Genomic DNA, 15,709 nt, shown 5'->3' with positions numbered 1-15,709 from the left:
CTCAGGACCTTTGCATTTGCTATTTTCTCCTTCCATGGCTGCCAGCACCCTCCTTGCCCTCACCTAATTAATTAAATGTTTAACTTGGCATAGAATTAGGCAACATTTCTTCAGAGAAACTTTTTTTGTCAAGTCAAAACCCTTTTCCTTGCCCCCCAGAATAGTTATCTCCCAGATAAAGTAAGTAGCATTTTGTGCTTTTTTTATTCTTCTGAAAAAAAAGGAAAAAGAAGGTTATTGCTTTCTTTGCTAGCAAAAGAGAAACACAGGGGACTCCTATCCCAAAGGCTGTGATTCTGCCCATCCACAGGAATAGGGGGCTTTTATAAAGGTGATTTAGAGAAAATGAGAATAGAAAGGAGAGATCAAGAAAGAGAAGGTTAGGGAAAAGAAGACCAGGGAGGAGAAGTTTAGGGATGAGTGGGAAGGAAGGAAAAAAAAAAAATGTAAGTTTCAAAGCCACAGGGGATATAGTCAGTGCATCAAGAGAACACCTGTTACAATTCCCCACTGTCAATTTCTACATTCTATTTCTATGGAAAGTGGGCAACATCTCCAAGCTACTTCATGCTAAAAGGGGGCAAAGTTGGGAGGAGGTAACCCAAAGTCCTTGTTCTTTATCAGGTAGGGTGTGGACAGTTAAGGGCATTCAGCATCAGAGCAATCCAGAGATCCACAGGGTAGATGGCAGGTGACTGGATAAGGCATATATAGATCAGAGATCATGCTAAGGCAAAAATAAAGACAGCAAGGCATTACTTTTTTTTTTTTTTTTGTGAACAATTAGTATTTTAGCCGGTCTCTGAAAACCATAAAGGCAGTAACTCAATCTTAGTGAAAAACAGGTCAAATTCAATATAAGAGGTTAGGAAGATTTGTAGGTCTATGAAATCATACTCAAATTAACTTAGGACAAATTTGTATCTTTTGTGATTAGTATTATTAGGCACTCTTGCACAAAACCTTACCTTCATAGCCTCCAGCTTTACTTACTGTTGGTAGGACTGATACAAGTGTACATCTTAAGTTACATTAAAAAAAACATTGTTTTTCCTTTTAAATGTCCATGTAAGACTCTGCTTTTAGGCTATACTCTCCTGTCAGGTGTTTTAAGACCAAGTTGGTCAACTGACCTTGTTCCTATCTAAAGAATCAACTTCAGAAATCACTGTTGGGGACATGTATGAAGCCTCCTGAATCCTGTAGCTTTCCTCTACCAGTGGTGCCACTTGCCAGGATGGGGGTTGGGGTCTGACTGATCATCCTTGGCTTCTCCTGAAAGCATCAGGGACATTTCTGTCTCCAATGACCCTCCTCGTTGCAGAATGTACACTGGTCATTCTGAAGGGAGTGGGATCTAGTCCAGTCTAATGTGGCAAACAGGTTGGTTTTCTGTTCTCTGGGGTCCCCTTGATTTCCCTGATCTGCTGATTGGGTGACTCACCAGAGATGCAAGGCCCTGAGAGGGGTTCCAGGTCCCAGCTGACCTTAGAGGGCAAAGACCAAAATATTGACTACTTTTCCTTGGCCCTTTTACTTCCTTGATTTTGTTCTCTAGGTTTTTGGTTTTTAAAACACCCAGCAAGCCAGTTTCACCAATCTTAAAGTAGGAGTAATATGTTATAACTTCAATGTGTATTATTTTACAGATACCCCTTTCATTTAATTTGGGTTAGTATTAGTACTGGAAATTAGCATTATATAATATCTGTCCTGTAGGTGATGCCTCAAATTAAGCCAGGTTTGGTTTTTTTCTTTTGAAGCAGTACCTCTGCAAAACACTAACAGGCAACAGTTATAAAGTTTACAAGGAAAATACAAAATGAAATCACAGAGCAAAAACATTCACAGAGCAAAAGCATCAGTTTGTGTAATAGCTATAAACCAAGAAAAATGACTTTTATAATCTTAAACTTTTACTTTTCCTGTTTGAGATTACAGTAATCTTTATAACTAAAACTAGCACAACTTTAAATTAGCTGAAGTCTAGCGCAGAGTCTTACCTAAGGTAAGGTGGGGCTTTTCACAATTAACACAATACAACATTACATCTGAAACATGAATCAAAAGAAAGGCTAAGAGAGCTTTTAACTTTCTTTTTGTGGAAAAAGTGGCAGAATTTTTCTGTGTTTTAACATGTCACCTTTAAACAAATCAGGCTGTCCTTAGTACCTTCCAAAAATACATTTAAATTCTAATTCCAGTGCGAAGAGTAACACAAAATTTTATATATATATATATGTAACTTATTAACAACAGGTTACTTTATTCAACTATAAAACATCAAATACACAAATAAATACCAACAAATTTGTTATTTCCATGCAAAACTGAGACTTTGGCTACATCGAATTTTGGTTTGGAGAACACCAACTTGGTAAAGTTCTCTCCAAAGCTTTACATTTAACTAAGTTTAACTTTTAAAATACAATTTAGGATCCAGAGTGTACAGTAGTGATAATCCCAAGTCTGAATTGGTTAACAAAAATCAAAGGATAGCCTTAAATCTCTTGTAACTTTTAGCAAACAGATATAAGACAGGTCTTAAAATGACAGTGTAGCCCTTCCGTGTCAGATACAATATATAAAAGAGTACTTATTGGTTATCTTGCCAGTAAACTTACATAAACTTTCATTTCATAAACTTTTACGTAAAACTTAGCTAAGACTTAGATAGTTCTCAGTTGTATACATGTACCTAGTTGCATATATTTACGGTATCAACTATATTGTTATAATCTAAATAACAGTTATTTAACCAGTTACAAAATAATCATTTAAGACTTTAAAACAGGTACAAGCCTTAATTCCTTTAAGACTTAGTTTCCCTAAGTAATAAAACCTAAAAAATACAATAAAATTATCTCAATAGATAGAGCAGATCAGTGTATGTCCATACCTTATCTTTTCAAGTTTTGGACCCTTTCTTAAATTCATATTCTGAAACAGACCTTTTGAATGTTATCTGTGCTTCTAATTTACACAACAGATTTCGTCCCAGGAGAGGGTTGGATAATTTATCATATAAAAACAAAACAAAAAAAAAAAAAACTGCCACAGTCTGGCTGGGCACAAAATCACGAGCCACTCACAACCTTGTAGATTCAAAAAGCAATTCTTTATTCCCGAACTCACACCGGCATTCTACACACGTTCTGGGGAAATTCATGTTCTGGGGAAATTCACGTTCTGGGCAAAATTCACATACTCCGCCAGGCTCCGAATCCCAAATACTTTTTTAATCCCACTCCAGGAACTCAAGGAGCAGGCTGCCTGAGGCAGCAGGATACGCCCTATTCCTAGCAGGGTACACTTTAAACCTGGAACCGCCCTAAACCCAAGGAGCAGGATACTCCCTAATCCCAATCCCAGCAGGATACACCCTAAACCTGGATCCTGGTCCTTGAGCAAGTCACCTTACTCAAGCATACATGCAGTGTCACTGCAAATGACCTGGGTCAAAAGGCAAGCCCATTCATTCCTACTTGGCAATGGCCCTCAGCAAAAAACTGCTTTAATCTTTTTTCTCCTAGATTGTATTCAGGGGTTGGAGCACAGGATATTTTTGAGCCTGACCTGTCTCCATTATCATTATCACAGTGACATTAACTTTGAGTTCCCCAGTGTCAGTTGTATGCAGAGGCTCCTTTTGGACCTTTTTCTTATACTGAGCATGTTGATATGCAAAGGAGGAGGCCCTTTCCATCCTTTTTTTTTTTTTTTTTTTTTAGGCTTTCTTGAAGATCCCTTTTCAGAAGTTGCCTACAAAACACAAGTTGGCCTTAATTTCTGTCTCCCCCCGCCTCTGGATGCAGTTATTTATTCTGCCAGTCTTCCCAGGCATTTAGTTTCATGGGATACCATAAGAGCAAGAATTTCTTTGCCCCAGTGAAGAATATCCCTGGTCAAATGGGGTCTCCTGTTAGATCTAAAAGAGGAGGCTATTCTTGTCCTTAGGTCATAAACTGACAGTGCTGGAACCTGCTACCATAGAGGCCGGAAGTCTCCATCCCCCCAGGGGCAAAAGGGGCTGAAAAGCAGGGCAAAGACCAGGTTTTCTTTGGCCATTTTCTACAGCCCAGGCAGCTTTTCTGGGATTTTCCCCCCAGTTTAATACTGGTGTCCTTGACCCACAGAGAGATGATCTGTGGCTGCCTGGGGCCAGGCTAAGAAACAGTGCTGGTAGTGTCAGCACTGGGTTTAAAAGATTTAAATCTTTTAACCCTTTTTTCTGGTGACCTACTATCCATGCACACCAGGGGCAGTGCCTTTTGCTACCTTCAACTTAGTTCCTGACAGTTCAGACCCCTTATCATGCAACTTCATAAATGTCTGTATATATAGAATCTGTTTCATATATTTTATCCCTGCAGACCAACTTCAAGATTGTCTAATAAGCCAGAAAAACCATTTAAAGGCCAGATTGTGTTATAGCAAACTGTCTTTCTCTTAGTCTTATTCCTCTAGGTAGCCCATCTAGCCAAGATCAATGCAGCATGGTCTATGTCTTAAAGGGCCAGTAACAGACCCCCCCCCAAAAAAAAAAAAAAAAAGATGAAAGGATCACCAGAACCAGAGCTGACAAACAGGAACTTTTAAAGCAGACCTGCACACACAAATTTTTTCCACTTACTTTACCTTTCACAGACCAACTACAACTGCAAGATTATACAGTAATCTAGAAAGCTATGTAAAAGACAGATTGTTACAATAAAATGTTATCTTAGACTCATAGGGGGCCCATTCTTCAACTGACTTTACTTCTGACAGATCAATTCCAATTGCAAGACTGTACAAAAAGAAACAGAGAGAGAGAACCAGAGAGAAGCCCCAAAACCATACCAACAGATGGGAACCTTTAAATTGACCAGCCAAGAACTTTCTCAAGAGACTACTATAGAATCGATGCAGTACTGGCCATGTCTTTAAAGGGGATGGTAACAGATTCAAACGAAACAGACAACCAGAGGGGATTCCCAAACCATAGCCAAAAGACAGGAACCTTTAAAATAGGCCAGATAGAGAAAATTCCAAGTTCCCAATTCCCACTTAACCATGACTTCTGCACCAGTGGCATTACACATGTCCCTACAAAGAGGGGTCAGATGTGTAGAATCAAGGGGCTCGGCCAAATGACCAAAGTTGTCATGATTTTCCAGAGTTCGGTTTCCTTTTTCTCAAAGTAGAGCAACTGATGGAACGAATTGTGTAGTTCAGGGAGAGAAGGTGGAGTTCCCTTAAGCAAAAAAAGAGCTTCTGCAGCTTCTGGAATGGTTCTCACAGGAACAGCTCCTCTGGTTCTGTCCAAGGCAAACTCATACCATCTCCCAACTTCTCCAGCAGGTTAGCTCACAACAAACTCACTAGCACCATGAATCCTTAGCATGGAAGTGAGGGTCACTTAGAGCGCCAGACCTGCCCAAGAGAGCTGGAGTGGGAGCTGCTCTCGGCTACTCTCTGGCTTGCCAAATTTGTACCCCAAGGTTTGGTCCTTGTCCTGGCCACCAATCCAATAACAAAGACAAGGTCTTGAGAAAAAGGAAAAAGGTTTATTACTTTGCTAGCAAAGAAGAAACACAGGGGATTCTTGTCCCATAGACTGTGATTCTTGAACTTTGTACTTTGAATACTTACTTTTGTAAAAGTTATTCTTGAAAATTTTGGTCTTGTCTATTTTCTATGATAGACTGAACCTTTCATAAAGAAGTTTAGTTACCATTCAGTTCCTATCTTATTTGCCACTGCCCTGTCTGTTATTATATACCAGACATTGAACAAATATGAATCCTGACTGGTTTTGACAGTATAGTCTTATTTGTATCAAGAGTCTACTAGATGCAAGGAAGAAAAAAAGAATACCTTATAATATCAGTTTTTAAGCAAATCAGTTTTATATCTGGATTGGTCTTTTTTTTTTTTTAAGAGAGAAGAGAGATTTTTTTTTTTAAATATTTAGTTTTCAGTTTTCAGTGGACACAACATCTTTATTTATTTATTTTTTTCATGTGGTGCTGAGGATCGAACCCAGTGCCCCGCGCATGCCAGCCAGGCGTGTTAGCGCTTGAGCCATATCCCCAGCCCGGGATTGGTCTTTTTTTTTTTTTTTTTTTTTTTTTTAAATTTATTTTTGCATTACAATTCTTAACTGGGTTGGTCTTATAATTCAAAAATTATTAAATTTCATTTGGGTGTAGTAGAACACCCTGTATTCACAGCAAACTCGGAGTTTGAGGCAAGAGGATGGCAAGTTCAAGACCAGCCTCAGCAACTTAGTGAGTCCCCCAATAACTTAAGAACTAGGGATGTAGCTCAATGGTAAAGCACCCTTGGCTTCCTCTGGTATGCCCCCAAAATCACTTATTTAAAAGTCTCTTAATTGAATGCTGTTCTGACTCTGTGTTCCTCCTGATCTCATTTTTATTTGAGTGAAAATCCTCTTTTGTCCATTGACTTAAGCACAGGCTCAGTTACATGTAGGAACTAAAGAAAAGGGATTTATTCTGGAAGGATCTACCATTTTTGGAAGAGAGAGACTAAGCATATAATCTGTTTTCTGTTTTGTTAAATGTCCCAGCTCAGGTATGGTATTCTGATTTCTTCCCCCACCCCTAGCCAACTGCTCCTCCTCTTTTCCACCTATGTAAAATTTGAATTCTGTGTTGACATTTCTAAAAGTTATACACTTTAGTTCATCTAATCCATCTGATGGTAAGAATTATTCTTTATCTAATGGTTATGGCTAATGTCCTTCATTGGTGCACTTAATACTATACTTTGTAAATGGATGGATTTTAGGAACAGCCTGGGCAGGTTGAGATTAAGAATGAGTGTGACTGTCTAGATGTGATAGGACATGACATCCTAGCTACTCAGGAGGCTGAGATAGGAAGAACATGTTCAAGGCCAGCCTGAGCAACGTAGTGAGACCCTGTCTCAAAATAAAAATTAAGCCAGGCACAGTGATGCGCACCTACAATCACAGCTACTCAGGCTAAGGCAGGAGCATCACAAATTAGAGGCCATTCTGAGTAACTTGGCAAGACCCTGTCTCAAAATGAAAAATAAAAAAGGACTGGGAGTTTTGCTCAATGGTAAAACTCCCTTGAGTTCAATTGTCAGTACTGAAAGGGAAAAAAAAAAAATTTTTTTTAAGCTCTAGGGATGTAGTTCTGTGCTAAAGTATTTGCTTAGCATGTGGTAGGCCCTCGGTTCAAGCCCTAATAAAGAATGAGTGTGATACAGACAAGTCTTAGTAATATAGTCATATTCAGACAAATGGATTTCTGGTAGAGCAAAACTATGAGCATGAATAACCTTTAAAAAATCTTAATCTAGTATGGTAAAGACCCTAGGAGAGGGCTGGGAATATGGCTCAGTTGTAAAGTGCTTGCCTCACATGCACAAGGCCCTGGACTCAATCCCCAATTCCTCCCCCACACAAAAAAGACCCTAGGAGAATAAGTAAACAAGGCATGTTTAAGGTTTCCACTATAGACCAACATCAAAGAGTGTCTTAGTCCATGTTGTATCACCATTAACACTACCATAGACTAACTAGTAAGTTAAAAGAAAAAAGGTTTACTTTTTGGCTCATGGTTCTGGAGGGGCAAGGTCAAGGTACTGCATCTGATCATGACCTTCTTGCTGGCAAAATCCCCGAGTGGTGCAGGGCATGTTGTGACAAAGAACAGGGAATATATGTGTGTTTATCAGACTGTCTTCAGTTTTCTTCTTCCTCAGGATTCAATCTTAGGGGCCTTATCTAAACACAGTCACTTTTAAAAGCTCTCACCTCTAAACACCTCAGAGGGATTAAATTTCCACCTTCTTGTTACTTCACAGTGGATATAAATTTCAACATATGAACCTTGGGAGACACCAAGCAATATCCAAACTACAGCACAGGGTTAGGGCAATAAAGAGGGTGGTCTCTAAATTCAGGATACAATTATGGCAATAAGAGTGGTTCTAGGGGCTGGGGTGGTGGCTCAGTGGTAGAGTGCTCGCCTAACATGCATGAGGCACTGGGTTCGATCCTCAGCACCACATTAAAAAAAAAAATGTATCCACCTAAAACTAAAGATATATAAATAAATAATTTTTTTTTAAAAGAGTGGTTCTAAATAAAATTTTCTGAAAGGAAAATTTCCTGAAAGGAAAGCTTTCTGTATTTCAAAAGAACTGCATGTATTACAGCAAGGCCTGATTTTCCCCATATAAAGCTACATACTTAATCTGTTCTGTAAATAGTGATAATTTTCCATTCTCTATACAACTTGTTTTTTACTCCTATAATCATTTTTTGAATGAAATACAGAGATAGTCTGTCACATTCTGTTGCCTACAACTTTATGGGAAGGTAGAATCTTTCTGAAGTCTGCTTTTGCATACAAATTTATATAAAAACAAAATTTGTGTTCTATCCTAAATGTTTAAGTTCCTTCCTGCACATTGCCAAGTTGAAAAAGTTCAAGAAATGCTGTTCCAAAAGTATGCTGCTTTACTTTGAGTTTAAATTAAGGTACTTGAAAAACTACAAATGTGGGGAGAGGCTTTCTCTGAACTCCTCATGTCTTACTATGGATAGGTCCTCCAAAAGGAAATTATCTGTCATCAGTTCCCACCCAGGGAGTGCGATCAACTATGGAAGATTAACATACCAGGGGAAAAGAAATCAATACCATATCCAGACAGATTTTATCACAAATTTTCATAAATCCTTCTAAGGGCTTGTTCATCTTTCCTCAAAATCATTCACTCTCCAAAGTTTGTTGTCTACATCCCCCTAACTCTTTTCTCCTAGGAAAAGGGTATATATGCTCGTAAGTCTCTCTGGTGCTTTGGTATTTACTACCATGCATGGTAATAAGTTTTGTGTACCTTTCCTCCTATTAATCTGCTTATTAACAGTTAATTTCATAGACAGTTTTCACATCCTCAGAGGGTAGAGAAAAAGTCTTCCGTCCCCTACACAAATATTTCCTACAATGCTTGTATAAGTGTCACAGTTTTTTGTGGTTGTTTGTTTTTTACTTTGATTACACTCAATCACAAAATTAGTGATTTCATTTTAGGCAAACTCAAAAAAGTATACATTTCTTTAATTGTCTTTCTTCTCATAGCTCAAATTGCTTCATGAAGATAAAGCTGTCCATTAGACTACTTGAAAATCTTTTGAAAAAGATCAATAGAATCTAGTGTTATGGTTCTCCTTAATGCACATCAATTGTGTGCTTATTTTTCATAAGGCACTACACTTAATATTAGGGGTACCATGACTAAAGGGTGCAGAATCTTTGGCCAGAGTTTTAAAAACTTTTCTTTATTAAAAAGAATACTTAGCATATTGGTAAATTAAAGAGGCAGGTAAACCAGGTATTGTGTCACAGCTATGTAATCCCACTACCCAGGAGGCTGAGGCAGGAGAATCACAACTGTGAAGACAACCTGGGCAACTTAAACTCTGAGTCTATCTCAAAATAAAGTTGTATAGATAATAAGGGAATGAGGATGTAGTTTATTGGTAGAGTGCTTGCCTAGCATACATAAGGTCCTAGACTCAATTCCCAGTACTGGGGTAGGAGGCAATGAACATTCAATTTGATAACATTTCCTCTTCTTATGACTTGGAAATGACATTTTTATTTCTATTTTGTTTGTCCAGTCAATACTTTTTTTACATGTGTTCTCCATAAAATTCCTTCTTACACTCAAAGGTTGTATTCTGTATGAATGAACTCTGGATTCAGACTATCTGCACTCAGAATTAAGGTTCTTTTATCTAAAGTAGAAGTGGAAAATAGAAACAATGATACTACCTTTTCAAAGAACATCTTTTTTTTTTATATTTATTTTTTAGTTGTAGTTGGACACAATACCTTTATTTTACTCATTCATTTTCTATGTGGTGCTGAGGATCAAACCCAGGGCCCCACAAGTGCTAGGTGAGTGCTCCACCGCTGAGCCACAATCTCAGCCCCTCAAAGAACATCTTTTAAGTGTTCCTTTAATAAGTGTCTGCCAGTATTCTTGTTCTTGAAAAATGATTTTTTGAGCAAATACTTTTTTTTAATGTTTTTAGTTGTAGATGGACACAATGCCTTTATTTAATTTATTTATATGTGATGCTGAGGATCAAACCCAGTGCCTCACACTTGCCAGGCAAATGCTCTACCACTAAGCCACAATCCCAGCCTGCGTATATTCTTGATATTATTTTGTCTTGCCTGTTTTGAATGAATTACTCCTGTCTTCATTTTTGCAGTTGAGAAGTGAGGGTTAGTCTAATTGCCCTTTCTTTGCATTTTGTGAGATTATTTTTTTATAATAGGCATAAAATTTACAGAGTGTAATATATAACACTGCATGAGTTTTGATGCTAATAACTACTACCACTATCAAAATGTAAGTATTTCTATCAACAGGGAAAGTTATATTCATTTCTAGGCATTCCCTACCCCACTCAACCATAGTCATGCAGTGATCTGATTTCTGTCACCTACTATATTTGCTGTTTTTATAGATTTGGGGTGTGTATAAGTGCTGGGATCAAACCTAGGACCTCACACATTCTAGACAAGTCCTCTACCACTGAGCTACATCCCCAGTCCTATAGTCTGTTCTTTATTATTTAATGGTCAAAACCCCACATTCTTGGATATCACATTTTCAGCCTTTAATTGGGTGGCAGTTTCCATGTATTTACTTTTATTCTTGTGTTTTCTTTTTTAGGAGTGGACCTACCCTATGAGACGAGAGATGCAGGTATGACAACTTTTTGTTTGTTCAAGCCAACTCATGTTATTATTATTTAATAACCTTCCTTCACAAAGGATTTGAGACCTGCTGGCTCATGACCTATATAGGCTTATCATTAAGTACTATAAATCTTAACTGTGTTAAATATATAAGATTAATCTTGACTCTTACAGAGATGAGAATCACAGACATGTTTACCTTGATTTGAACATTACACTGTATATTTTTTAAAAATCACATGGTACGTAATCTAAATACATACAATTTTTATATGTCAATTAAATTTTTTTAGTTTGAATATGGGAAGTGAATTTTTACCTTTCTTCCTTAGATTATCAGGAACATAGTAACATATGTATATGTTTAATTAGAGTCACTTTCCCTCATCTTAAGAGTGGAGGGCCTGGGGTTGTAGCTCAGTAGTAAAGTGCTCACCTAGCACATGTGAGGCACTGGGTTCAATCCTCATTACCATATAAAAATAAATAAATAAAATAAAAATATTGTGTCTACCCACAATTAAAAAAAAAAGAAAAAGAACAATAGAATGGAATACAATATTTGTATTCCTTTTGAAAGCAGTTTGCTTTTTCAGTCTTGTTTAGATAATTTCAGGAGAGTTAACTATAAAGCATATTCAGTTTTTAAAGTTATTCATTTTTGTATCTGATTTCTTTTCAACATGCATAGCTAAGTTTTCCAGAAGAGTGAGTAGAATGCTTCCAGTTTGAAATGAATTTAAGAGGTAGCTAATGTTCATAGCAGTTCCTTTTCTTTTGTATTTCTTAACATTTGCAGCCAACTCTATCAGCCCCAGGTTCAAGTGATGTCTCTCATTCCTTGGAATCCCTTAACTTCTAAAAATCTATTATCTTTTCTCCTAATAAAAATTCACTTTTTAAATACATGTAAGTAGATATGAGTCATTTTGCTTACTGCTGTAGAATGCAAAGATGAGTAAAATATAATTCCTGCCAATACAAAGCTGGTAGGAGAAATAAGTCTTATATACAAATAATTATAATCATAATGAGTATGTTTCTACTAACTATAGATAGTGGTGCTAATTTATCTTGTGCTGCTTTTGATTTGTCTGACTAAGGCTTTGTGTAATTCCAGATTTGCTTTATACCTGTTATTTCTGACTAGAGCAGAGAATAGAAGTAAAATCAAAGAGATCTCATTCATCTAAAAGGCAACAATCAGTGAACTAATCCTACCCAAGCTGCTTATAAAAAGCACTGAAAGTATAAATACATGACTTTTCAAACCTAGATTTAAACTTGGGATATTTCACTTGACATTATAAAGCACATCTGCATTTCTCTTCTCAATCATTTGCTCCATGTGGCTAGGAAATGCCCCCTAACTAATAAACTTTTAAGCAAATTATTATAACAATTATGAAAAAAATTCACAAATCCATATTTATGGCACATATTTGGTATAGACTTAAATTGCTAATGTTAATTTTTTTTTTCCTAGGAAATTTTACCTGGATTATTCTTAGGCCCATATTCTTCTGCTATGAAAAGCAAGGTATGAACTTTAGGTTAGGTTCATCAAGAGACTTTAAAAACGTATGTTTCTTGGGTAATTTTTTTAGTAATAAGAATTTTCTTTTAGAGAACATTGACAAATACTATCTGTTAATAGTTGTTGTCACTCTGTAGTATCTGCCTCATTCCTAATTTTACTGGGCCAGTAATTCTCAAGTGTTTCATCACAAAAGAGTTTTTCTATTATATTTTTCTCATGAAATCTGTGTGTTTTAAAGATTTACCAAATTGACTCTTAATAACTTGTTTATTTTCTGAAAATATTTGACATCTGTAATTGTATGAGATATAATTAAATCCCAAAATCAGAAAATTTAAAACCCATTTTGACCCATTGAATATTATAATATATGAGCTCTAGATTATTATTTCCAACCTATTAATGTACCTATGTTGGTTTTATTGAAATATTTATAAAATTGAAAACTTGGAACTTAATGGGTTAAGATTTTAGTTAACCCTTCTCCATCAAGGGTAGGAATATGTGTTTCCTAGTATATAAGAGACAGATTTAGGCTCTTGGTAACTAGTAAACTATTTATTTTTGTCAAATTTTTCTATTGTTTGGGTTGGGGGTATAGTAAAGTGCTTACTTTGCATGCATAAGACCCTGGGTTTAATCCCCAGCACCACAAAAAAGGAAAAAAAAAAATCTATTGTTTGTAGTTATAAGGTCAAAACCTGCTTTATATAAGCAAATCCACTGAAAAGTATAAAATACTGTTTGCTATTACATACGTAAGAGTTCTATTTTGATAAGGTTTTCTTTACCTATTAATAGTATAATATGCCTTCAAATCTTGTTAAAACAGGCTTTTGTCCACTTGTAGTTTCTCATATAAATAGAGTTGATGTGAAAACTCCAAAGATCATCAAGTGTAAACAAAGGAATGAATATTGAATTCATTTTGGAGGTTGACATAAATGTAAATATTGAACATTGGTTAATTATTAATTTTACCAAACACCTCTTGTCCACTAACTCAGGATGTGTTCAGGAAATACAAAGATAATTGAACTCTAGTCTATGCTGACATGAGAAAATTTGGTACAAAATTAACATTGAAAATCATTATCTTAATTAGGGCTGCTTTAACAAAATACCATAGACTGAATGGGTTTAATAGAAATTTATTTCTCATAATTCTCATAAGTCTGAGATCATGGTGCCACTATGATCCAGTTCTAGTGAGAGCTCTCTTCTAACTTGCAGATCCCTTCCTATTTGCAATACCATTGCATTGCCAATAGAGAGAGTTCTGAGTTCTTTTTCTTGTAAGGATGGTAATCTCTCCTGGAAGTTCTACCCTCATGACCTCATTTAAACCTAGTTACCTCCCAGATGTTTAACCTCCATCACATTTTGAGAGCAAGGGGTTCAACATATGAATCTGAAGAAGGGGACAGAAACATTCAGTTCATAACATATATAAATTGTTCTTTGACTTCTGCCATGAATTATTATTGTTCAAAGGTGTTAGAAAATTTAGGTTATTTTGATTCCTCATGCCAGCATGATTTGCTCATTTATCAAATAATTATTTTTTTGATTAGGCATGGTGTTACATATCTGTAATTTCTAAGGCAAGAGGATAGCAAGTTCGATGTCAGTTCAATGTCAGTCTCAACAAATTAGTGAGGTCCTAACCAACTTAGTGAGAGCCTGTCTCAAAATAAATAAAAAAATTTTTTTTACACGTAGGTGGCACTGTGCCCATCCACAAATAATTATTGAACTTACTTATTATGCTTTCTTAAAATTATTACCTTACATAATTCTCAACACTGTTTAGTTAATAGGTAATATTTTCCTCATTCTCACGTGATGGAATTGAGCTACAGCATACAGGTCATTAGCAGAGCTGGGATTTCTAGTTTTGACTCTCATGACTTAAACCCCATGCTTTTAACCACTGTTTAATCTGTTTTCCAAGTAAATTGTCTTTAGCGTCCCATGAAGCTCTAGAATTATACATATAAAATATCCATGTTAGCCTTTTGAGGACATTATCCTTGAATCATCAAACTGTCTTGCTGATCATTTCAGGTAAATTTTCATATAATTAACTTTTTATACTGTGTTTCTTCCTGTCTCTTCATTTTTTACAGCTACCTATACTACAGAAACATGGAATAACCCATATAATTTGTATACGACAAAATATTGAAGCAAACTTTATTAAACCAAACTTTCAGCAATTGTTTAGGTAAGAAGTATTGCTATGAATTATAAAAAATGTTAAGGTTAATAAACATGTATAGTCCCTATAGGTTTATTACACAGACTTTTTTCTGTATGTATCTATTTAAATATTTTTTCTTTCTTTTTTTTTTTATATTTGTAGATGGACAGTATACCTTTATTTTATTTATATATATGTGGTGCTAGGGATTGAACCCAGTCCCTCACATGTGCTAGGCAAGCACTCTAACATGGAGCTGTAGCCCCAGCCCCTATATATATCTGTTTTGTAATGATGGAGCATACAATACATAATTTTTAAAACAAAATTTATTTAAAATATTTAAATCATGCTCATGATGCAAAATTTTAAAGGTTTAAAAAATGTATACTGAAGAGGAGGTTTCTGTATACTGTTTCTGTTTCTCCTAGAAACTGTTTCCCTCCCAAATATATCTACTGTTACCTCTTCATTGAGTATTCTTTCAGATTATATGTTAACTTATACAAGCATATTACTATAAACTTTTGTTTTTATGCTGTTTTTTTAAGAGTATTTCATATCAGTACTTACAAAGCCATCATCTGGCTATAGTAAAATTTATTCAACCAGTCTCTTGTTTTTGAACATTGAGATTGTTTCCAGACTTTCATAGAAATAGATGTAGATATAAATATAGATATTGTATATTGATTATCCCTGTATATATCATTTAATTCATATATGAATATACTAACAGAATATATTTGTAGTAGTAGAATTGCTGGATCTAAGAATATGAGCAGATTAAATTTGATAGATAATACAAATTGCTGTCCAGTGAGTTGTATTAATTTATAGTCCCACTGTTAAGTGTTAAGAGTATCTTTTCTGTATTTCACTAAGACAGAATTATACCAAGAGAGAATTTTAAGAGAGTAAAAATGGTGTTTCATTCTGTTTTAATTTGGCTTTTTCATGTATCTTCTGATAAGTCTAGTGGTTTTTAAAATTCTACTATGCTCTGCTTTATTCTTTATAAAAATTACTATAGCCTATGAATATCCATAAATACAAGGTACTCTAAAACATAGTTTATAAACATACAATAAAATAATATGTAACCGATAAAAGAATAAAATTGTGTGTTCATAGATATTTGACATATTCAAAATGGTATCCACAATTTGGTCTGCAGAATTACTTTTAGGATACAGTCATTGTTGGAAT

General features: G+C 35.6%; 1 protein-coding gene across 1 annotated transcript in view; it reads left to right on the top strand.

Annotated features, from left to right (window-relative positions):
* Styx (serine/threonine/tyrosine interacting protein) overlaps positions 1 to 15,709 on the top strand; it is a 33,599-nt gene that overhangs the window by 3,850 nt on the left and 14,040 nt on the right. Inside the window, exons 2-4 of the mRNA XM_026411029.2 lie at positions 10,732 to 10,764; positions 12,244 to 12,297; positions 14,427 to 14,524. Of these exons, the coding sequence (XP_026266814.1) occupies positions 10,732 to 10,764; positions 12,244 to 12,297; positions 14,427 to 14,524 (185 nt within the window). The remainder of the gene's footprint in view (positions 1 to 10,731; positions 10,765 to 12,243; positions 12,298 to 14,426; positions 14,525 to 15,709) is intronic.

Source organism: Urocitellus parryii, chromosome 6 (assembly GCF_045843805.1).
Source record: "Urocitellus parryii isolate mUroPar1 chromosome 6, mUroPar1.hap1, whole genome shotgun sequence".
Taxonomy (NCBI): domain Eukaryota; kingdom Metazoa; phylum Chordata; class Mammalia; order Rodentia; family Sciuridae; genus Urocitellus; species Urocitellus parryii.
The sequence above is the reverse complement of the archived record's forward strand: the minus strand, read 5'-3'. Positions and strand labels throughout refer to the sequence as shown.